Source organism: Pyrgilauda ruficollis, unplaced genomic scaffold (genome assembly GCF_017590135.1).
Source record: "Pyrgilauda ruficollis isolate IOZ18807 unplaced genomic scaffold, ASM1759013v1 scaffold52, whole genome shotgun sequence".
NCBI lineage: Eukaryota > Metazoa > Chordata > Aves > Passeriformes > Passeridae > Pyrgilauda > Pyrgilauda ruficollis.
The window spans coordinates 759,546-784,476 of record NW_024526822.1 but is presented as its reverse complement, the minus strand read 5'-3'; the positions used below and the strand labels follow the sequence as shown (position 1 = coordinate 784,476).

The window sequence follows — 24,931 nt, the reverse complement described above, 5'->3', positions numbered from 1 at the left end:
CTGAGAGGTGGGTGTAGCTCCCAGCCTTTGGGGTCCTGCACATATTTGCAGTGTGGCTTTGGAGAATGGCAGGAATGCTTTCCCACAGACCAAAGGCTGTTCCAGAGGAGGAGACGGTGTGAAGGCCTCCAGGTTTTCCAGGGGTTTGCAGCAAGTGCCCTGGAGGAGAGGAGGAGGCAGCTGAGTCCATGTGTGTGACTGTGGAGCTGCTCCATGGTTCCACACACACAGCACTGCCAGTGTTCCAGCAGGGCCTAAATGCCAGATTGCTTCTTGCATGAGCCAAAGGTGATGTGTCTAAAAGCCAGCAGCCAGCCCAGGCTCAGGACTCTGCTCTGCTTCTCTCTTTCATCCATCTGTTTCTTACCCTATTGCAGGGTGAGGTTCTGTTGTTTCAAAACTAACAGCTGCAGGCTTCCAAAAATAAAAAAGAATTCATGAATTAACATAACCCTAAGCCACAGAAACTCCACCTTGTGAGCAGCCCTGTGCTCACCACGTGCAGCTCTGTGCCAGGCTGGGGGAGCTCAGGTGGCCAGGCAAACCTTTGCAAATGTGGGATGTGGAAGGTGTGGGCACTCAGCAGAGAGGGGAAATGTGGATGGAACAGGACAGCAGGGCAGCAGAGAGGGAGCTGGCTGTGCAGAGAAATCCCTCCATGTCCTGATAGACCATTGTCCCAAGTGCCACCGAGGTCTCTCCTCACCCAGATCATGACCTCTGCTGTTTTCAGGTGCTGAGGGCTCCATCCTGGTTGAGCTGAGCCTCCACAAGTGTGTGCTGCTTTCACAGCCTCTCCTAGCACACAAGAACCACTCTGTGGTCCCCTCAGGTTTCCAGCAGTGCCTCATGTCCTCCCCAGGCTCCTCTCCCCCTGCCTGGGTGTTTGGGGTGCCCACAAATGCAGCAGTGGGAGGTACGGGTGGGCACGTGCAGGGTTTGTGCACACAGGGCTCAAAGGATGGGCAATGCCCTGAGTAAACAAAGGGCTCTGGAGTGTCATCAGCTCAGGGATTAAAGGGATGTGCTCTCACCCTGTACAAACAGCAGGGTAAAGTGGTGGAGCTGAGCAAACAGCTGTAAAATGGCTCAGTCTCAGCTGATGCTAATTTCATATATCACAGAATCACTGCATGGGGTGGGGTGGGAGGGACCTTAAAAATCACCTTGTTCCACCCCATGCTGTGGGCAGGGACACCTTCCCCTAGACCAAGTTGTCCTGGCCTTGGACCCTTCCAGGGATGGGGCAGCCACAGCTTCTCTGGGTAATCTGTGCCAAGGTCTCAAAATACAAATTTATGATCTAGGGCACCTGACATTCATCCCTGGCTCTGCCAGCGACTTTTTGTGCAGCCTGGAGAAGCCACTGAACTCTCTCAGGCAGGCCTGGTCATTCTCTGTTTATCCTCTGCCTGCCCATCCTTGAGCTGTTTGGAATAGGATCCATCCCCAGGGTGTATTTGCCCAGCACAAGCACAGGGGCAACTTGAGGGTGGCTCATCCTGGGCTGGGAGGTGAGAATTTCCCCAGGAATTGTGTCCAAAACCTGTCCTTGGATATTCACCTTCTGTTATGACTCAGTTAAAGGCTTATGGAGATAAGGGTACTTCTAGAAGAGAAACATGTTCAGAAACCTGCCATTATCTATGAAAAAGTTTTCTCAGCATATGAGATCCTAATCAGACATCTATTATTTAGTGAGAAGATAAGGAGGAGAGATCTCTGAGCTGGTATCTGCTCTGCTCAGCAGATAACAATCAGCTCACATGGCCCTCTTTAGAAACTCTCAGCTTTGGGCAGAATCAAACCCTGCAAGTGGAGTCTCCTTGGCTTTATCCCTCCTCCTTACCCACAAACCCAGAGCAAATCATCAGAGGTTTCTGTGCCTTGATTTTCCTAATTGTAAAATAATAATGGGAAATGCTCTTCTGAGGTAAAGCTGAGAAGTGGCAAGTCTCCACAAAAAGTTTTGTAAGCCCTGGATAAAGAACGTGCAGGTGCCTGAAATGTCAGCAGAAAATCTCTCTGAAATCCAGTTCAAAGCAGCTGGATGCAAGAGTTGCAGCTTTTGAAACTAGGAAAGAACTATTTATAGGACATGAAGTGTTCTGGTGCTTGTGAAACACAGAGAGAAACAGTCTGTGCTCTGCAGCCTAAAGCGATGCATTAACAGGGGCTCGTGGGACACCTTGTACTGGGCTTGTGCAGCCCGAGCCCTTCAGCCCCAGCAGGGATGGGGGATACATCCCACAGCACCCAGAGCCCCTGGGATGGAGCTGGCATGGCTCAGTCCTCCCAGGACACTTCTCCTCCTTCCAGCCCTGACAATCAGAGATACAAAGGCCCCATTAGCCAGGGGCTGCTCTTCCAGGACAGAGAGGTGTTTGGGGTGTCTGGGATCACAGAAAAGCCATGCTCTGGTGATGTGGTGCCCAGAACCCGAGAGCAGCAGAGCAGCACAGCTCTCCTGGCCATGCCTTGGCTCTCTCAGCCCTGTCATTGTTTGATTTTGGACTGCTGGGACAGGTGCAAATCTGCTTCCAGATCACACCCGGGTACATGGCAGGCAAATTTTCCCAAGAGGCTGCAACAACAAGGAACAGCTCTTGTCTCTCAATGCTCCATAGAACAGGGGCTCTTCTGCAGCACCTGATGGGGCCTTTCCTCCTCTGCTGCACCTTTGTGTCTGCCTGGACAGTCATTTAGCGAGTGCCATTTGTGGCGAGCTGATTCTTAAAAGACAAAGGGGTGAAAAAAACGCACTTGAAATGAGTTTTGGTTTTTGAGCAAGCTCAGAGCCCTGGCTGGGTACGGGGGCAGTGCAAGAGTGAGTGCAGGTGTGGGAGGCTGTTGCTTCATCACTCAGAGAGAAAGGATGCACAGACTAAATAAAAAGATGCAGAAGGCAAATGAAAAGGTGCTGAAGTTATATAAAAAGATGCACAAGTTATACAAAAAGATGCACAAGCTAAACAGAAAGATGCAGATCCTAAATAAAAAGATGCACAAGGTAAATTGAAAGGTGCCCAAGTTGCATAAAAAGATGCCCAGTTTAAATAAAAAGGTGAGCCAGGCAGGCAACCTGAAGCCTGGGGGATGTGGTCCCCTGATAAGGTCATTCACCTGCTCTTCTGGGCATGAAGAAGAAAAGTGCTTATTATCTCACTAGGTCAAGGACATTTGTTAGTGCAGGAGTTGAGAAAGGTGCCCTGAAGCCCAGGTTTCCTCCCTCTGGTCATAGCTCAGTGGAGTGAGGCAGGATGGGATGAATTTCTGGAATATTAGGACACTCAGGAATATTCTTTGTACATAAACAGCAGGCGCTCCAATTGTTACCTTAGTGAAGGAAATGAGGACAGCTTGGAATTCGTGGGTTTTTGCGGACAGCAATATTGCAGATTCAGTGACGCTTCTGCACCCCCCAAAGGCACAGAGGGCCCTGGGATGAGGTTGGAGTGCATTCCCTGCTTGCCAGAAGAGCCCGAGGAGTGTGAGGAGCTGGTGGGCGCCATCAGGCAGGTGACAGCAGCCACCGAGGCCCCTGCAGCCACTGCTCCCCTGGCACCGAGCTGGCCCCACCTCAAAGCCCAGGTGTGATGGGAGTGCCCAGGCCAGAGGCGATGGGATCTGGACACCACATGGCCAGGGAGGCTCTGGGAAATCAGGGAACACAGAAAAGCCACAGAAGAGACAGTGTGGGGCCAACTGGCTGCTGAAGAAGGATGGAAAGAGGGATGCTGTGTGACATGGCAGTGCTGCTGCCAGCTCTTGTGGGATTTGGTTTTCATCTGGAAAGCCTGAATTATGCTCCAACTGCATAAGAATATCACCTTTTCTTTAATAGAACTGAATTTCTTAAGATTGCAGGGAAGAGCTTGAAATAATATCCTAAAAAGTTTGAGAAGTCAATTATAAATACAGTTCCATGTTCAATTAATGTTATGTTCAATTAAAGCATGGGACTGGAAAGCAAAGACCCTTGCATCCTACTAAGGCTCATCAGCACCTGACATGAATAAAAGTGTAAAAACCACCAGCAGGATGGCTTTAGGAGTATAATTTTAGTCTGTGAGTGATGAACTGGCAAGTGAGGGTCACATAGAACCTGGGGGTCAGGGATGGACAAGGATGACTTTATAAAGAAGATCTGAGAGGACCCAAAGCAGACAGCTGGGCAGCCTAGAGCCCCCCTGATTTGTAGGACGGAGGAAGAAGCCCTGGGGCAGAGTACGGGGCCGGTGTCAGTCCTGCCTCAGCCGTCACTCCGGCAGGGATGGAGCTCTGACAGGTACGAGCTCATCACTTCAAAATTCAACCTGGCAAAGCCCCAGCAAAAGCCTTTTTGGGAGATGAGGTCAGGTTGTTCTGCCCCCCCCGCCAGCCCGTTCGGGCTCCATTCTTGCCTCCTTCCACAGACGATGAAAGGAGCAGGAGTCGGAGCGTGTTTATTAATTCGGGATGACAATGGGACACCTGGACCAGCACCTGTCAGAACAGGATGCAAATGAGCCCGGGGAGCTGCCCGCGCTCCTGCAGCGCTAATGAAGCACTAATAGCACTGATAATGCCTCGCACGGCACTGACGGGGCATTGGCTCAATTGCAGTAATTAATGCGCCCATCCCGAGCCGCAGCTCCCATTCAGGGGCACTTCCTGATGCTTTGCTCTCGCTGTTTGGTTTTAAACACACAAACCCGAGACTTATTATATTTGCAAACAATGGCCTCGTGGAGATGCTCTGATTTACTGCAGAGATAGAGGGGGATGATCTTTGAAAGCCTAAATTAAAGCAGGATTTCCTTCTGTTTTCTCAAAGGAAAGGTTAACATTTGCTAATAACTGTCACAGGCTGCAAACGGTCTCAGTGTCATATGATGGATTTTTCTGATTGCTTTTAATCAAGGTTTTCAGATATCAGGGGGTGTAAACAGAGAAATGAGCTGAGCGCTCGTGAGCTGAACAAACCTCAGGAGATGTGACTCAGATAAGGAAGAACTGTTCTGACAATGAAGTAATAGCAGGTTCTTTGCTGCCCGAGTTCCACTTTTTATCATTATTATTTTAGCGTTCCCCATTCTATATCTGTGGCCGAGATAAACTGCTCGGCAGGGATGGACATGTGCTTGCAAAGGCTGTGTGGGAGGGTGGAGGGCTCTTTACCCCACAGAGATATTAAGCTGCTGCCCTATCTATTTCACCTCCCATATTTGGGGGAATTTTTTTGCCTCTTCAGGGAAATTTAGGTAATGGGAATGAATTAGAAAAAGTTTCTTTACATGTTCAAGTCAGAGAGAGATGGCAGAGGTGAAGCTGGGGATATGAAGATGATCTCTCCATGAAAATTATTACTTCTTGTTGGATGCCTCCCCTCAAAAAAGGGATAAATGGGGAGGTGTTTCAATACCCCTCTGAAAGTAAAGGACGCATAAATGATACCCCAAGAGAATTGCAGGAAAGGAGGAGTCTGTGCTGCAGAGCTGAGCTCTGATAAAAGGCATTTTGTGCCATCAGTTTCTTTGTTAATGGGACCCAAAATGTGAGAAGAACTTTCGTGTGGCTGCAGCAGGGCCTGCATTTCTCAGTGGCTCAGGATGTGTCAGAGATTGTTCTCCTCTCCTACCATCTCAGCGGGGATTTGCACACCTGCAGAAACCAAGTTTTGGGCAACCCCGGTGGTACCAGGGCTCACTGGGAGAGGGGGTGGGGGGGACTCCTGGAGCTCAGCAAAACTGGAAAAAGCAAAGGAAAGCCAAGGGGGATGAGGGAGTCTGGCAGGAGCACATGGGGTGAAGTGCATGCAAACCTCCAGCTGACACAAGCTGTGTCCTCTCCCATGAAAAGCTTCATCATAATCTGTGCAAACATCACTTCAGGATAAACACAATCCTGCTATAAATACCCCCGGCCATTTCCTGTTGTTCTTTCTGCAGCTTGCACAGGGTTTGTGTCTGGCTGAGGGTGTGACTGAATCCACACAGTCACACACACGTCCCCTGCTCTGTGCTCCAGTGAAAATGGCTTTTTCTGCTTAAAATCAGCCACTCTGGGGTTTGTGCCACTGAGTTGAACATTCATCCTCAGTGAACCAGGAATATTCTTTATGGAAGGAATTCAGGGCAGCAAAATGGTAAAATCTCCTGCTATTGAGATGAATTGACTTGAATGTCTATATGCACTTAATTACAATTAAATTAATGACACTTCATTACTTAACTGCACTTTAATGTACACTTCCCATCTCTGGAAGTGCCCCAAGCCAGGCTGGATGGGTTTTGGAATAACCTGGGATAGCAGAAGGTATCCCTGCACATGGGGTTATTTTTAAGGTCTCCCAGCTCAAACCATTCAGGGATCCTATGCCACAGTTTGTCACATTCATCCACATTTCCGTCCAAGGTTATTTCAAATTATACCCATTCTTAATTTTGACTGTCAAAGGAAATCAAGCACATTAAAACCTAAACTGAGAGAAGCAGAAATGCAAACTCCTCCTGCCTTGTTTTATGCCTGATATTTACTGAATTTTGTGTTTTAAGTGGATTTGTTATTTCAGTGAAAATGGAAGCAAAAGTCACACTCCTTGTTAATCTGCTTGTTAATCACAGAAATACCTCAAGGAGAAAAGAAACAAATTGAGGGGAGGGCCCTGGATTCTCATGTATGAGTTAAGTCTTTAGAGAATCAGACTGAAAGTTCCTGCAACAACAGAATTTTTAACTCAGCGCTTTCATTCAAACCATTAATTTTTTAAAATAATTTTTTTAAAATAGCATTGGCAGTGTTCTCTTTGCTAACCAGAATGAGCTGAAAGCCTAGGTTATAAATACTTGGCTTAGGTTTTCTACCCAAATAGAGCTAAAAACTTTGGGTCATACATTAAAAATAACTTGGGCACATCCAAGGAAGATGCTGTTTGAGTCTTTAAAAGTTCCTTCCCAAAGTGATAAACAAACCCAGATTTACATTGCCCAGACTTATTAAGCTTGGATCTGTCATTGTAGTTGGTTGTAATTAGAGAGTCAATCCCATCTTTATGAAACTCCAGAAATTATAAATTGTTCCTTCTGTTTATATGAGAAAATGGGAAGGGAATTTTTCAGATCATGGACAGACTGGAACTGGCCCCACTGGGGAAGGAACCAGGGCCCAACCGATCCCTTTGCTCCTGCCCAAAAAACCAGGCAGGAATGCTCAGAACCAGAATATTCTTTTAAAAGATCTTTGTGAACCAGTTTCCCTGTGCCTGCAAGCCACTGAGGCAGAGTGGGTGTGTGCAATGGAGCTGTTTGCTGTGAGAGGCAAGCAAGGAAATGGGAATTGCAGGCAAGGCTGGGGAGAAAAGGCCTAATGAATGAAACAGAGACAGAATGTTCTGTCCCTGCTCTGGCTGGTCGAGGCTTTACCTCCGTGCTGTTTTATATGAACTGAGTGAAGGCACAGAGTAGGATCTGAGAAGGTTTAAATGAAGGATAAAATGTTTTTGCTTGCCTGATTCAGATTTTCCCCCTTGAAGATGCCCCTGAAGAAAACCCCCTTGTTTGCACATCCCACTGTGGCTCAGCACCTGAGGCAGTGCCCTGGGCCCCCAAATCCTTGTGCTCTCAGCCCAATTTTGCTGCAGTTGTGCTGTGGGAGCCCCAGTGAGTGACATCCTTGGGCCTCCTGTGACTGTGTTACAGAAAAGTTGTTCAGAGGTGAGAAAAGCAGTGTGAAACCTGCCCCTAAAGGTGACCTTGAGCATGTGAGAGACAGGCAGGCAATATTTTGACATGTTTAACAATCCCCACCAACATTTTTCCTTGATGACACTGAAAAAGTTGTCTCCCTGGTTAACCCTGAGGTCCCCTGGCATTCCCAAACATGTTCTCTCTGGGGTGACATGGAGAAGGAGGAAGGGACAGTAAAACATCAGTGATTACATCAGTGTAAGATATGTAAAATTATCTGCCCATGATCTCCTTTGCTCCCCCAAACCATTTATCTGTGTAATTAAAATGTGACCGGAGGCTTTGGCCCCACCAGCTTTTCCTGGGAGCTGACTCCTATTTCCAACCTATTCCTCCCCACATCCCTGGCAGTGCCCAAGGCCAGCTTGGACAGGGCTTGGGGCACCCTGGGATAGTGGAAGGTGTCCCTGCCTGTGGCAGGGGTGGGACTGGATGGGCTTTAAGGACATTCCAACCCAAACCCCGCTGTGACTCTGCAATTCTAATTTTGAAGTGCTTTACCCATTTTCCCTCTTCCCCCTATTTTGCAGTAACTCCATCAGGTGTTTTGTCAGCAAGTCCCCAACCAGGCCCCAGGTCCGTTCAAAGCTTTGTTCTTTGTGAGACTGATTTTTTTACTGACAACCCGATAAACATCATCTGAAGCAATGTTTGGGATTTCTTTGTTGCCCCCATGGAAGAGAAATTCCATCACCACCCTCACCTGAGACCCCCAGGAAGAGGCAGGGCAGCCCCCAGGGAGGCACTGCTGAATTGCTGAAATCTCACTCCCAGAGGATGCTGATGAGGAAGGTGACTGTAAGATCTGCCACGAGGCACTCCTGCTTCCTCCCTTGGATGTTACTGTGGGACCTTCCCAGCCAGGGAGAACCTGTGCCTTCAAAGGGCCCCACTGAGCTCCCTGAGTGCGGAGGACAATCAGACCCCAGAAAACTCAACTCAGGTTGCAAGAGATGCTCAGAGCAGTCTGTGCCAGGTATCCCAGGAGGATCCACTTTTCCTTTGGTCTCTCTGAGATCTCCATAGTCCTGGCAGGATAAGAATCTGATGTAGTTTGAGTCACCATGATATCAAAATGCCAAATGTTAGTGATGTTGAGGTACCTGTGCAGTCAAATAGCATCAGCCAGAGCCAAAAACAAAACAGATTTTCCTAAATTATTTCTAAGGATCCAATTGCTTCTTTAGTGTTTGTATAAAATATTAAAAATATAATTAAAAGTACAGACTCCAACTGCTTGGCTATTGGAAGTTTTCCAGGACAGATCCTGTGTTCGTTAGAATCATTCTTGCATTCACACAAAGCACACAAATACACAAAGAGTTGCAGGGAAGGTTGGGTCACGCATCACCCCAAATGCAAAGGCAGAGCTCCCAGTGGCTGTGCTGGCATGGGGAGCCTTAATTTGGTCCTGTCCCCAAAGGCTGTGACAGAATTCACTGCATTCGTACCAGGGACGGATACAGGAGATTCCTGTGAGATACAGTCTGACCTTTTCCTACGTGGTGTCTTTTCCTTGGAAAGATGCAAATGGATCCAAGCCCTCCTGTTCCCTGGAAAGGCTGATTACTGACATGCTGCCCTACCTGGTGCCTTCTCAATTTTTTCAAGCCTTCCTTTGAAACTGCACTTTAGTTGGAAACCAAGTGCAATATTTTAAGGAAACTGAAAAGGTTAAAACTGCAATAGAACACTCAGAATATCCAAAACAAACTTTGGTTAATTTAAGGTAGAATTCTCTTGATAATTGTTTTGACCTTCTGTCCAACATTAGGACTGAAAATTTTCCCGCAACCTCCAGAATTTTCTCAGGATACGACAAGGATCTCCTACCGTATTCTGGACTTTTCCATCCCACAGCCCATGGCCTTGACACCCTTTTTCCCCCTCATTTTACACAGAAAACTTTGGCTAGAGCTGAACAAACAACTTTGCTTCCGAGATGGTAAATGAGCCCCCATTTCCCAAATGTCACTGTAGTACTGAAACCACAGGACCATCTTGCGGCCACTTCCTGGCCATTTCCTGCTTTCTTGAAAGCTGAGGAAATGAGGTATGCTGAGGTGTGAACTCAGTTTGTTTGTATGGGGAGAGCACTAGGAGACAGAGATACAGCCCATGACCAAGGTGCTGGGCTCAGAAAAGAAAAAAAAACAAATCTAAGAGCCCATTCCTAAGGCATTTACAAATGAATGTTAAACACTGCACCTGGATTAACCTGCAGGGACTGCCTGACACTCCCAGCCAGGGCAGAACCTGGCCGTGGCTTAGGACTCTGCCAAGGCGTGCCTCAATTGCTTTTCTTTGGGTTTAAGCCCTCAGTTTCACTAAAATCAGGAATGGGTCTTTGAGGGTGGTTGGTTGTTGGTTTGGTCTGGCTTGGTCTGGTTGGGTTTGGTCTGGTTTGGTTTGGTTTGGTTTGGTCTGCTCTGGCTTGGTCTGGTTGGGTTTGGTCTGGTTGGGTTTGGTCTGGTTGGGTTTGGTCTGGTTGGGTTTGGTTTGGTTTGGTCTGCTCTGGTTTGGTCTGGTTGGGTTTGGTTTGGTTGGGTTCTGTTCAGTTTGGTTTGGTCTGGTTGGGTTTGGTTTGGTTCAGTTTGGTTCAGTTTGGTTTGAGTTTGGGTTGGGGTTGGGTTGGGTTGGGTTGGGTTCAGTTTGGTTTGGTTTGGTTTGGTCTGGTTTGGATTAGTTTGGTTTTGTTCAGTTCAGTTTGGATTAGTTTGGTTTGGTTTGGTTCGGTTCAGTTTGGTTTGGTACAGTTTGCTGTGCAGTGCTCCCGTTCTCCTGCCAAGACAAGAGCAGGGCCACCCCTGTCTGTGACCCAGCCACAGGGACAGTGTGAAATGCCAGCCCAGGACTGGCACAGCTCAGGCCATGGAGGTGTCCCCAAATTCCTTGGGCTGGCATGGCCCCGTCTCCTCACGCCTTGAGGAACCCAGGTTGATACCAACTGTTCCAGTCCTCTTTAATCACAGCTTCAGCAGCCAGCAGCCTCTCCCCCGAGCCTTGCCAGCAGAGCTGGGTCTCTGCAGGGTGGCTGCTGCTCGCTGCGGGCAGGACTGGGAGCAGGCTGGGTTATTAGCAGGGAAAGCTGATTGATTTATGAGAGCAGAAGGCTCCTGTGCTCCAGCACAGGTTATTCTCCAAACGCAAACTCTCCTTCACACACACAAAGTGGCCGAGTGCTGTGTTATGAATGGGCCCCTTTGTTACCCCGGGTCCGACACCACAGACTGTTTAGTTCATGTCTGTGCTTTAGCAAAGGAGGACAGGGTCTGCAAGACAGATGTGCCCTTTAATTGCAGGGAAATATTAGAAGATCGTTAAGCCATTTCTGACAGGGCTTTCCTCTGGCTCAGGGAGTGGGGAGTTGTTTCGGGAAGGCCAAGGAGCAGCCCTGCCTTGTCAGCCCCACAAACAGGACCTTGTCCTGCTCCCTCACCCCAGCACTAAACAAAACCAGAGGAGGTTCACTCAGAAGCCCCACTTTGCTGCCAAAGCTGCAGAACTACATCTCAGAGAGAATTCTCCTTACACTGCATCTGATAAAAGGCTTTTCAACACAGCTCAGGGGACTTGCCCTGCTGGAGATAAGAGCAGTGCTATCAGCTCTGCTGAGAACATGGAGATGTGCCGAGGGTTCTGCTTCTTATTTGTGTTACTGAGCCCAGGCTGAGTGTAAGAAACTCTCCAGCAAAAGGAAGACATGGTGCAGTCAGCTCAGAAAACACCCCAAAGTGCAGGGGGAAAGGCAGATCCTCTGCTCTATAGGAGAGCTTCATGGGCAAGCTGGGGTTTAGTCTTGGTTTAGTTACACTGACACAATGACTTGGAGCAGTGTTTGGGTGCTTTGTGTTAGTTCCCATGCTGCAAAATTACTGGAACAGCCTCATTTGTGTCTGCAGGGCCCCCCTGAGATGGTGGCTTTGTTTTTTTGGATCATTGCTGTGACAGAACTTGACAGCCCCTACTTCAGTTATCAACTCAGAGCTACTGATTTTCATTTAAAATACAGCAAAATAAACCAGGACAAACCCATCACATTGAAGGTACAGGTGGGGATCTGCTGAGGGATAACATGAATCCCATAGAGGTCTGAGCAGAGGTCCTGGGGATGGCAGAAACCTGCAGAATCAGCCCCAAACTGGCCCTTGGGGACAGTGTGAAAGAGAAGGAGAAGGATGCAGAGCTGAGTGACCTGGCCAAAGCCACAGCACTGGGGTGGGATTTGCCTCCTGGCAGCCCTGGCTCCCAGCCCCTCCCAAACTCACCAGGAGCCTCTGCTGCAGCTCTGGTCTGCCCTCCCTGCAGCAGAACATCATCCAAAATCCCTGCCAGGGGCTCACCCATGGACCCTGCTGACCAGACATTGGATCTCCCAGGCATGGAAAACTATCCCTGGGCACAGACTTGGACCATTCTATGATTCTGGGACTTCTTGAGGTGCCAAGGGACCTCATTTATCTGAGCCAGGCTCAAAGCCCTTCTCAGCACCACACTGATAAAGCCAACAGCCTTTCTGTTAATGGTCACTGATAAGAGATTTTGGAGAGGGTTTTTTGCTCAGTCTCAGAGGAAAGTCAGTTTTGCTTTGTCTATCAATCCTATCCCTGGGATAATACTTGGCTGTTCCGTGGCCTCCTTCTCCAAGGACAAGGGATTTACAAAATCTGAGCTCTTTGCAGGGCAGCATCACACAGACAGGGAAACTGAGGCATGGGGACATTAACACAGCTGTGAAAGAGCCCTTTTTTCAATTTTACTCTCACATCTGCTGTTGTGTGAGCCAGGAGCCCATATTCACTGCTTGGTTTTTGTAGATTCTTGCTGATTCAAGCCTGGTTCTTGTAGGTGTAACATCAGAGAATGCCTTGGATGTGTTTATTTAGTGGGAATGTTTGTCCTCAGCAAGAGCTTCACTACATTTATGCAGCAGAGGCTCTTTCCCTGCTGGAGCTCCCTGGAACTGTTGGTGGGGTGGTCTTTGCTCTGCCATGTTTGATATCAGGAGGAGGAACAGCACCTTGTCAACTCCTTTTTGTACGGCAGTGTTAACTTTGGGCTCCAGCCCAGATGCCAGGATGGGTTTCAGCCTTTTTGTCCAAGAGGTAGTTTTGATGGCAATGCCTGAATTCTTCCAGGACCTTCCTTTTGCACCAAAGTTAAAACATCACTGTTCCTTTGTGAAGAAATCAAAAGCCCCTGGGAATTTCCACTGGTGTAAACTGGGTTTTCCTGTTCAAATATCTTGATGAAGATTGACAAAGAAAATATCTCAGTGTAATCCTGCCGAGCTGTTTTCCTTGGAATGCCGCAGGCAGGCTTGTTCACAAAATCTCTGCTTTTGCTATAGGCGTAGGCAGAAACAATCCCCTCACTGGAGCCACAGGGGCTGGGCTCAGTGCACAAGGAAAACATAGATCCGTGCCATCCCAGCAGGGTGGCAGCCCTCAGCTCCACTGCCAGGCTCAGCAGAGCAGATGGGGTGTGGGTCAGGAGGCAGGGGATTCTGCAGTGCTGCACAGGGGCACCCAAGTGTGCCCAGGGGTAGGGAAATGCAAACCTGGGCCAATCACGAGATTTAAACCTGATATTTGAGAGGCATTTATGGTACTGTGGTTCCCAGCACCTGTAAATGGGAGTGTGATTTGTGTGACTTCAGGCTCTTTGGGAATCTCTCTGTCAGCACCTGTCCATCCCAGTCAGAGCCCTTTGTCTGGCAAAGAGGCAGAGATCAGACTCCTGGTGCTGGATCAGGAGCATGCATGTGCTCCTTGGGGAACAAACAGGTTCCTATGAGTCCTGGACCTCCTACCCCTTCTCCTCTTATCTCTGGGCTCTGTGGGATGCAGGCCCTGACCCAAGGAGTCTGTTCTGGGCTCAAACCCTGAGTTTGCACTCTGGATGTCTTGGGCACCCAGACCCTGAGCTCAGATTTAACCCAAACCCAACTTTAGGCTCAAACCCCGAGTTTGCACTCTGGATGTCTTGGGCACCCAGGCCCTGAGTTCAGATTTAACCCAAACCTGGCTCACGGCTCAGGACACAAATAGACTCAAGCCCTCACACTGGAAAACCCAAGCCACATCTCATTTTGGATTCAGCTGCAGGATTGTGTTGGACTTGCATTTGCACCCATAGAGTGTCCAGACCTTGGCTATGCACTGTAGGTGTCAGTGATGGATTATTCCATATACTTCCTTTTAGCTGAGCATTCCCTCGAGAGCTGCTGAGGTGCTCCAGGCTCCTGGCCCAGGGAGCAGCGCAGGCTGTGCTCGCTCCTGGAGATGCTGCTGGGATCCTTTCTTGCTGTTGTTTTTCCTCAGTCTGGGATAAGTCATCTCGGGCTGCAGGAGCTTGTTTTGTTCTCTGTGGATGGAAACAAACCAGCCCCCGATGGCTGCTTCCTGATGGGCTTCCTGCGATTGTGCAGGGAACGGTGTCAGGGAACAAAACAGGATACGGCACGGGCTTGTGAATGTAACGGGGACAATGGTATCAAAGTGGAATAAAAATAATGAATGGGCACTGCTGGAGCCTTGAGTCACAGCCTGAAATATTTGTCTCCTGAAGCTGCCCCCTCCCACCTCTTGAATTCCTGGGAGAACGCTCTTTTTACAGTTTCCAGTGCTTTGGCAGTAGGAACCCAAAGAGAAGAGATGAGGTTTCATGGTTTGCACCTATTCCTTTGTGCTTTTAAGACTCTGCTTTCTGTCCTTTTCCAAGACAGCCTGAGAGGAAGCCCAGAGATGGGACAAACCTTCTCTCATAACAAACCCCCAGTATTTTTGGGTTTCTCCATTTGTTGTTTTCCTTTCTAGGGCAAATAATTTCTATTGAAAAGCTTCAATTTATCTCTGCATGTTGGAAACAAAACCAACAGGATTGTCACAGTCTCAGTTTCTGACACAAGTAAAAATACTCCCCAGAAGCTCAGCTTTGAGGGACAGGGAGACACCACTGCAGTGGCAGATGCAGCTGGGGGTGAGCTCAGCTCAGTCTGCAAAGTCCTGATGGAATGCTGGCCACTGGGAAGAGCCTCTGGCAGCACATCAAGGCAAGGGGCTGGGCACTGGGTGCTCCAGGACAGAGCTGAGGTCAGCACAGCATTTCTGCATTTGTGCTCCGGGATTCTTGGGGTTTGTCAGCAAGCCAGACTCTGAAACCATCTTGCAGTTTCCCTCCCTGTTTCTTCAGCAGAGAAGACCATAAAAATGCTACAATAATATTTACTGAAGGGTGCATGTTCCCAGTTAGGTCCATGTGTCTCTGTTTACAAACACATCTGCTCAGAGCAAGGCAATTATTTTAAAAGCGTGAGGGGACAAAGAAATGAAATGAAAAGGAAGGTGAGCTAGAGCTGGGTGGATTTGAGTGCTCAGCCCTGGGAAGCAACCACCCCATAGTGTCAGTCTCAGTGAGAAGGGGATACAGCTTCAGAGGAGAAAAGCTGTGGGCACAGGAAAGTGACTGAAGGGAGTGTTAATACCTGGCAAAGGCTGATTGATTTTCTGGGAATATGACACGGCTTGGAAAGGATCTTGTGAGATCATACAGTCCTCGGCCTGAGCAGGGTCAGGCTGGTTAATCCATAGAGGTGAATCCTTTTGAGTTCTGTGTCACTTCAGGCTCCTGGGAAAATCTCCAGCTCAGGACTGTCCATCCCAGTTAGAGCCATTTTCTGGCTTTTATCGGATGCCAGATTTCCAGTGATGCAGTGAAATTACCTGCCAAGATAAGAAAGCTGGCCCAAGCCATGCCAAAGGTAAAGCTTCCAGCATTCAGGACAGGTTTCGCTCTGGCCTCATCCCGAATCATCTCGTGTGTCCTGGCTGGCAGAACCAGGCAGGGAGCAGAAGCCAGGGAGTTCTCTGGGAAGGGCAGCCAGAAGCTGTGCTCTGTCCCAGTGGACATACACCTCATCCCAGTGTCAGTCCCAGCAGGGTGGGGAGCCCTGGGGAGGGCAGGAGTGCTTGGGGAGTTCCCTGTCCACAGCCCAGGGATGGGATGAGCCAGCTGGGGACTGACAGGGCTGTTCCTGCTCCAGGCACAGCTGCTGCTGCTCATGTTCCATGGGAAGAGCTGCAGCACATGCCAGGATTTCAGGGTGATGGGGATGGGATGGTCCTTCCAGCCTCAGCTTTCACCACATTTACTTTCCAGAGGTCAAGGGGCCACAGAGATAATTTGGGCAGGTTCTTTTAAAATTCTACCTCTATTCCTGGGTCTGTGCTGAGACCTCACAGAGGCTTTTCCTGGGGATTTCCCACAGTTCCAGGCCTGGTTTAAGCCTCCTTATCATTATGCTTAATGCAGCAACTTGCTGGGAAAGAGAAACTGTCACCTGGTTATTCCCAGTTGGCTGGAAACAAACCAAAATAGGCCATGAAACCATTAATGTGAAGTCTAGACAGAGGGAAAAAAAAGTCTTTGGTCCAGATCCTATAAAAGTGTGCCTGAAGTAAAGTGCTTTTCTGAGAAGTGAAGTACAGAATAATGATTTATACTTTTATCCTTTTTGAGTCTGCTTTTGGGGATCTTGAGATGAAAATAGAGCATTGATTTTAGCAGCCTTCTTTTACCCACTTGATACAAAATTTCTTGGGAATAGTGAGCATAAAAATAACCCCCAAAATAGAGACTTTTTTTTTCCTTCTGAGGAATTTTGCCAAATCATTTTGCCCCAATTTTGAGCTGTCTAATTTCAGCATGATTTTGGTGGTTTTCAGTGGTTTTGCTGTTTCTGCTGCTCTTACTCCTGCTTTGTTTCCCCCTAACATGAGTTATCACCTTGTGATTTCCCATTCATTTGAATTGGGAAGGAATTATGTTGTATTCCAAGGCAGCCAATCTACCCTTGAATGGAGTAGCCTGGGTGGAAAGAGAAGGAAAAGGAAGAAAGGGCAGCCTGGGCCGCGTGGGCGGCTCTTTGTCATGTCACTGTCCTGCTCTGTGGCTCTGAGCAAGTCTCTAGTGCAGACTGGGGCAAAAACCTGCAGTGTGGGATGTCCTAAAATTAATGAATGAAACCCCTCCTTTATACCCACAGAAATCCTCAGATGTGCAGACATTTGGACACAGTGTTAAAGGTTTACTGCCATCTTAACCCTGAGTGCTGCTGCAGCAGGGAAGGGGGCTTGGAGCAGCCTGGGATAGGGGAAGGTGTCCTTGCCCTTGGCAGGAGGTGGAGCAGGAGGAGCTTTAAGGTCCCTTCCAAGCCAAGCCATGCCATTCCATGACTCTGTGACAACAGCCTGCATCTCATCCCATCCCTCCTGGGGCAGAGACAGCTCTGGGCAGGGATTCCAGCAGCTGGGATGTCCCAGCTCCACCAGCAGCAGTGGGGAAATGCTGTGAGCAGCACAGTGGGGGACACTGGGAAGTGCTGCAGGAGGGTATGAGGGGGAAGAACAGGGCACCTTGAAGTGACAAGTGACATCCTGCTTCACTCAGCAGGGGGATGATGAATCTCCAACTGCAGCCAGGAAACACTCCTAAGCAGGACTTCAGTGGATTGTGAAGGACACAGGATTGGATTGAGGTTGTTAGCAATCAAATGTTCATTATTACAGTTTTCTAGGGGGAGTTCTGGGGAGTCCTTGCCCCAGCCACATCTTGTAAGGAAGGTGGAATAGCAGGAGCAAACCTCAGGAAATGTGGTCTGGAAAAGCTGCAGTGGGAACTCTTGGTTTGATTGGGAGCAAAGGAAGAGTGGAAATCTGAGAGTGTGCCCAAAGGATTCCTGTGTGTGTCCCAGAGGCAGCACTGCCCAGGGCTCAGTATCCCACAGTGTGCACTGTACAGGGCAACAGAGGAGGGAAAGGCAGGGAGAGGGGAATGCTCCCAAAGATCGAGGGCAGGGATGAGAACACTGTCTTCCAATCCAGTGCCCGATCCATCCTCATGCGCTGCCCCACAATCAGCACAGACCCTGCTACTTTTTCAGTTTCTTGACTCATTTTCTTGTAAGTCTGATGTTATCTCTGTGCTCGTATGAGATGTTGGCAGCAGAAATACTGACTTCTAACACTGCAGTGCCAAAGTCATCTCTACTCCAGGGTTGCTCCTTGGTGCAAACCCTGGGCCGCATGGGCGGTTGCTGGACCTCGGATTTTGGTGTTTTACATCGTTAGGTCTGAGCTCTTCAGGTCTGTGTTGGCAACATTCTCTTCACAAAAATATTTCAGGAGTGATTTTCTCACAGGACCTGGAGTGGTGAAATTTTGGGGAGGGGGAAATAGGAAAGAAAACAACCACCTCTCTAGTGGTGGAGTCATCTCTCCATGGCACAATGGTTCAGGTACTCAGCACTGTCTTCTCTTCTAAGGCAGCCTTTGTGGAGGAGGATGAAGCTTTGATCTTTAGCAACGCAATGCCTTTTAACTGTGGTTATGGCCAGAAAAGTGAATGTAGAGAGCTAAAAGTTGATGTTCAGTGAAATCTCATTGCACACACATGGAATAACCTGTTATTGGGGACACCTGGGGTGACAGCACTGACTACTCACCTCACCAGCCCTTGTTCCCCTGGCCTTTCTCCTGTCTCAAATGTCCTGTTCAATTCATTAACTAACTGAAACCTTTGCTAAAATGTGCGCGCCATCTCCCTTTGCAAGGAGATCAGGAAAACTTGGTAGAAGCACTGGTGGCTTGTCAGCCCTCCCAGAATGTCAGAGTGGCTGCTCCTGCCCTCAGGGCCAAAGCCAAACTGTGCCTCCCGCTAGGTACCCCTCATACCTGGGACCTGGGTCAGGATGGCTCATCCAAATAAAGGCAAACCTGGTAATTCACTCTCTTACAGCTGGAAACTGCTGTACAAATAAGAGGCACACCACAGATTCCTGCCTGAGGGATGCAGGAATGTGTGCCAGCTCCTCCTTTGGGGCAGCCACTGGTGGGCTGCCCTGGAGGGGCTGGGGCTGGGCTGCCCAGGGAGCTGGACGAGCTGCCACGGCAACATTTATGCCAGGAATGTGATTAAAACCTGGAAAAACTGAGGCCAGCCTATTCCCAGAGGCACTATAAGGTAACATATACGCCAGAGTAGCACACACAGCCCCTGTCTCGGCCTCAGGCTGTCCGGCCCAAGGCCACAGGCTGAGGCAGCGCCATGTGGGGACCGGGCGGGCTGTGCCCGTCTGGGCAGGCTGTGTTGGTACCTGGACACCTCGGAGTGGTTTCCCAGTCTCCAAACACAGAGCAGCTCTCGATTCCAGGGGAGAGAAGCTCGGTGTTTCACGGACTGCCGCTCTGTGCCTCAGGCAATCCGCCCTGAGCAGTCCGGGGAGCGGAGCCCGCAGCGAGCACAGGGAGGGCTGTGGACGTCCCCACAGCTGGGGCCGAGCCCTGGCCCCTTCCAGGAGCGGAGCCCGAGCCCCAGGCAGCCCTGGCCTTACGCAGGGGTCCCCTCCAGCCAAGGCTGCCTGCTGCTTGCCCCCATGTTTTTTCTGAGCTGGATGTCGGCACAGGGCTGAGCTGCTGGCAGCGGGGCTGGCTCAGTGCCACCCGACCTGCCTTGCATGTCACCAGCACTGCTCTGCTGTGCCCCTGGAGCTGAGCAGGTGTCACCAGCCCTATCTCTCCTCATCTGCCTGGTGGCTCAGCTCCCCCGGGGCTGAGCCTTTGTGCTCCACCAGCTCGGGTTTAGCTCAAAGCACTCCTGCCCCAGGAGCTGCCAAGAGCAGCCGGAGCATTTGGGTTTCTCCTCCTGTTTTCAGGAGGAAACTGTTCATGCAGCACAAGGCAGAGCTCCTTCCCCGTGCCCCAGTGAGGTTATTGCTGTCCCAGTTAACAGCAGTTGCATGCAGGCAGGTCTGAGCAGCCACTTTGTCTTTCAAGGAAGATCCTTATCTGAGGAGGTTCTCTGCCACATACTCTGTGTCACAGAGCAGTGTGTACTTGCTTGTATATGTAAAGTTGTACTTTGTGCAGCCCCACGGTCTTGGTCCAGGGTTATTCTGTGGAGTGTTGATAGGTTTGGGGTTTTTTGGGACAGCTGGAGAGATCCCTGCTTTCCGATTTCTTTACCATCAGAAAACTTCTTCAGAAGAAAAATGTCTTTAGGTAGAACAAGCAGCCTGGAATTAAGAGTGCCTGACTAAGCTTGAATTCAGAACCCTCCAACCCCTGCATAAGTCCTGCTGAATTGCAGTAAAAATCTTGTGAGCAACCTCTCACACTGATTTTGTGGGATAACTCTCATTATCATTATTTTCCCAGATATTGTTTCCCTAAAACAAAAACCAATTATTGTATATCTTTAGAGTATGTTTTTAGACTGGAAATCTTAAAACCCAAACACACAGAATCTTTATTGGATGAATTTTCCGTGTTATTCACATTTCCCTTGTCTCTGCCCAGATGAGAGTGGGTCTACAGGGCCCTAAGCCAGTCGTGCAGCCCAGTGTGGGGTTCACCCACCGCCTCAAGAAGGAAACCTGACGCTTCTTGTACTGTGAGGAAGTAGAAGCCTGCAGAAAATGTGACATTGGGAACCCCAGCCTGGGGTGAATCCTGACCTCAGTGAATCAGAGGAGCAGCAAATCCTGAGCTTTGATGGGAAGGCTTTGCTCCCCTTTAAGACTGAACTGTCTCTTGTTCTTGTACCTTCCTGCACAGGCAAAGTTTGCAGCCTGGAGATAAAGCCAGCCCTCTGAGGGGTTTCTGACACAATTCATACCAATCCTTCTCAGGGACACCTTCTACTCCCTCCCTTACTCTAAAGCTGAAAAAGGGAGATGTATTTTTGAAAGGTTGTGAATCCACCAAGCTGCAGGAAAGGTTGAACACAGCGTGAGCTGCTTTCACCAATCCACACTGGGCAGTATGGGGTAAAACTCTTTTTTGCTGTTTAGTGGCTCTAACCAGTGTGAGAGGTTGACCACAAAGTGCAGCAAATGCTGGAACTTCAGCAGGATTTATGCAAATGTTTGAGGGTTCCTCTGAATTCAAGCTTAGCCAGGCCCACTCCAGTTCTAGGCCACTTCGGCTTGTTTGGGTTTGTTACATGATCTGAGATCAGAGATAGAAAAGCGCTGGTTTTTGTAGGCCTGACTCTCTTTAAGTGGGTTAACTTGAGGGGGATTTTCGTGTTTACCCAGCAACTCTGAATTACTGATGCTTTTTGTGACAATATCGTGAGCCTGGTGGTATCTGATTTGTGCTTAGGTTCTCGTGTCATTCCAGGAGCTGTGCTTCTCTAAGCTTTCAGAATTTCTATTTCCCTCCCTGGTTATGGAAGAATTTACAAAACAAACCTCCGAAACAACTACTTGGAGGAAGGGAGGGGGAGGGCAGGGAGAGTGCAAGAAATTCTTATTTTTAGAATCTCCCTGTTGAGGCTGTGCCCTATGAATGTTGAGCACAGGGGTTAGCACACCCCAGGTTTCAGCTGTGTTCAGTGAGCCTCTGCAGCCCACACACCACTGCTGGGTGGCTTTTGAGCACTAAGAGCCCGGAGTAGGTGAGTCTGTAGCTTTGTTTTGGAGTCTGCTCCATCAGCTCACATGAAAGTGGGGGCTGCTTTCAGTGCAGGAGGTTCCTCCTTCGGTTTCTGCCCTGCCACTCATAAAGGCAGCTGTGTTGTGTGTGGTTAGCTGAGCTCCCTCCAGAGCAGGCAGCCCTTGCCAGATGCACTTTGAGTCAGGCAGGGCTGTGCCAAAGCCATCAGGAACCCAGCACTCCTTGCTTGGAAAACCCAAGCACATCCACACAAGGAAATTGATAGCCAGAATTTTTGTCAATATTTGGAGTTTCAGCAAGGAGGGAAAAATAAAAATAAAAAAAAAAAGGGATAACAGTTTCCTGTTTTTAAGCATTTCTAGAAATGCTTAAATTCTACAGTTGGGTAACACACAGCCCTTCATTTCCCACAAAATAAACAAAAAGTGTAAAGTAATGCATTTTTTCCCCTACCACAAACACCCTTAACTGTGACCTGCTTGGCTGCTTCTCCTTCAGCAGCAACCTCAAAACACAAACAGCACACAAACCCTCCGAAAGGAGTCGTAGAGATCTTCACATGCCACTCCAGAGGTGTTCCCTGGTGGCTTTGGAGCAGCAGTGCAGCAGGTGGGCAGGTCGGTCACTGGGACTGGGACTGAACTGCTCACAGCGAGCATTGGGGTGACACAGCCCTTGAGGTGACACAGCCCCCGTGAGGTGACAGCCCCCGTGAGGTGACAGCCCCAGCAGCTCCTCTGCTGTTTGCAGAGCTCCAGTGAACCTGAACGCTGCTCCCACCCAAAGCCAGCAGCCAGCAGAGCAGAGCAGAGCAAGCCGTGGTTTGCATAGGGGCTCCTGGACCCCAAAGGCTCTGATTGCCCCTGGCAGGTGGAAATGGCAGCCGGCAAAGCAGAGCAGAGTAACCCCTGGTTTGCATAGGGGCTCCTGGAGCCTGGGCTCTTGCTCCTCGGGCAGCTGACGCTGGCAGCCAGTGCAGGGCAGCTGTGGGCCCTGCAGGTGCTCCCAGCTCAGAGGGAGAACCAGAGGGCAGTTCCTGCTTTAGTCACAGCTCTGAGGGCTGGTTCTGTCTCTCCCCAGGAGGCTCTGTCGGTGGTGAGCGACGACCAGTCCCTGTTTGACCCCACGTACGGCGCAGCCGCGCAGCTCCCCAAGGACATGACGGCCTCCGGCAGCCCCGACTTCGGGCAGCCCCACAAGATCAACCCCCTGCCCCCCCAGCAGGAGTGGATCAACCAGCCCATGAGGGTCAGTGTCAAACGGGAGTACGACCACATGAACGGATCCAGGTAAGGAAAGACCCTTTCCACGCTTACAGTCTTAAACATGGAATCACAGAATGTCCCAGCTGGGAGGGACCGCAGGGATCATTGAACCCAGCTCCTGAATCCAAACCCTGAGCCCAAATGAAGGCAAAACACCCACTGTCCGTTTGTGCTCTTTTCCTGCACATCAACACCTCTGTGCAGGACCATGTCCCAATCTCCTGCAATTCCTTCTTTTGTGACTCATTTTTATCAGCCTGATCACCCTGCTGGAGCAGTCCTGCAGGACATGTCCCTCCCAGTATCCATGGAACTCCATGGACTGGACATGAGACTGCCAGGGCAGAGCTCGTGCTGCAAATGCTGCTGTAAAATCCCACATTTCACCTCTGACTTCAGCACCCCGTGGATGTGCTGTGTTTCCAGGGGCTCACAGAGGGAACATGCAGCAATAATCAGAGTTTTTGCCAGTGAAGCACTGAAAGCTGCACTGCTGGGCTGCCAGGGCTTCCCTGAAGGACACCTTTTATTTGTGCTCTACCAGACCATAAGCAAACTTCTGGGAATTGAAAGCTTTCTGATGTCTCAAGCTGCATCAAGTGAAATATAGGTTGGATATTAGGAAAAAAGTTTTTTACAGAAAGAGTGATAAAGTTCTGGAATGGCTGCCCGGGGAGGTGGTGCAGTCACCATCCCTGGGTGTGTTTAACAAAGCCTGGATGTGGCACTGGGTGCCAGAGTTTAGTTGAGACGTTGGGACTGGTTGAGAGAGACTTGAAAGTCTCTCTCAGCCTGGTCATTCTGTGATTTTGTGGTTCTGTGGAGAAGGAAGGAGACTGAGGTCCTTTATGGGAGTCTGCGAGGTGGAACAAAACCAGAGGCCTGTGCCTGTTGGAGTTCTGGATGCTGAGAATTTTAGACTTTCTGTGCTAACAGACTCTGACTCCCAGAAGAACAGTGCATTTAACCTGAAGCCGTAAAAAAATCTTCCAAAATTAATTGATAACACTGAAATTGCAAGTGTATAATTAATTAAAAGTATATAATATCACAAAGTAAAAAATTTAGAGTTTTAAAATATAGTAATGGATCTAAAACAAGATAAAAGTTTTAAAACAAAATCAAGTTATTCTTCTTCACCTTCTTCTTCCTTCTTCTTCATAAGTTTAAATAGTATTTTGTAATGAAACAGAAAAGTCCACATTACAGACTTCGAATAATTATTTAATATAATAAAAATAAAAATCATTGTGCCTACCCTTTCTGAGTGGATAGAGGAGACACAGGGAATTCAGGAGCCATTGGAGAAGGTTAATTTTGTGAAGCCCCACAGGGTGCCTGGGGATGGTGTAACCTGCCCAGCTCACAGCCCAGCCCCTGTCATTTGTACTTAGAGGTGAATCCTTTCCCTGGTCAATGAGAAATTGAATGGCTTGAAAACATTTTGTTAATGGATTATTTGCTTTTTTTCTGCTAAGGCTGGGATTAAATCCGAGATAGTATTTTTTGTTTGGACTCAGATGTTTATTAGTTTTTAGCTACGTTACAGTCTCACAAACTGTGAGTTCTATAGCACATTGCTCTAACAAGGAAAAAATGGCCCCGTATCCCTTTCCACAAGGTTGTTTAAGGCTAAAGTGTCCAACTAAGAAATGACACCTAAATGATTTTTACTTTAACCCAATAACCAATCACCTGTGCCTGCAATGTGGACTTTTTTATCCAATTACACAAAACCACCCAAACCCATGGAGAAGAAGGTGAAGAAGAAGAAGAAGAAGGACAAGGACCAACCTCTACCCTAAAACCTCCATCTTGCTTTATCTATATCACTATGTTCTAAAATCCCAAACTCTAAGTTTTCCACCCTGTGATATCACACACTTCTATCCAAACTCCACACCCACAATCCCAGTTCTGTCATTCCATTTTGGAAGCCTTCTCCACAGCCTCAGGTCAATGCAGTGTTCTCCTGGGGGTCAGAGTCTGTCAGCACAGAAAGTCTGAAATTCTCGGCAGCCAGGGTTCCAACATTTTGTTATAGCAGCCCAGGTGGCTTCTTTTAGAAACATTACTACAAGTCCACAGCCTGGAAACAAATGTCACCTTCTTGAACATAATTTTTAAGTGTAAAAATGTCAATAATTTTTTCAATTTTAAATATATATTTAATATAGATACACTTTGGTTTTTAGCAAAAGCTTTTAGAGTTCATGTTAATTTAAAATATGATTTGAATGTCTAAGTCACAAACGTCTCTGCATTTGTAGTGTTTCATGGTGAAACTCTCAAAGGTTTTTCTACTTTAGAGTGAGTTTAGCAGCACATTTTCCTGGTTTCTGAGAACACAGCAAAGCACAGAGTTGGAAACACAAAGCAGCCTTGCACTTTCAGCCCTCTGCAGAGAGATGAGGCTGTTAAAGACATCAAACAGCAGCATGGTGTTTTTTCCTCGTGAGTGTACAGTAGATGCTGATTTTGC

At 48.7% G+C, this 24,931-nt stretch overlaps 1 protein-coding gene across 3 annotated transcripts in view; it reads left to right on the top strand.

The window, feature by feature from the left end:
• The window catches only part of FLI1 (Fli-1 proto-oncogene, ETS transcription factor), an 87,076-nt gene that overhangs the window by 25,146 nt on the left and 36,999 nt on the right, over positions 1–24,931 (top strand). For all 3 annotated transcript variants that reach the window (XM_041480572.1, XM_041480575.1, XM_041480574.1), the window contains one exon: positions 22,265–22,473. In XM_041480572.1, coding sequence (XP_041336506.1) covers positions 22,265–22,473 — 209 coding nt within the window. The remainder of the gene's footprint in view (positions 1–22,264; positions 22,474–24,931) is intronic.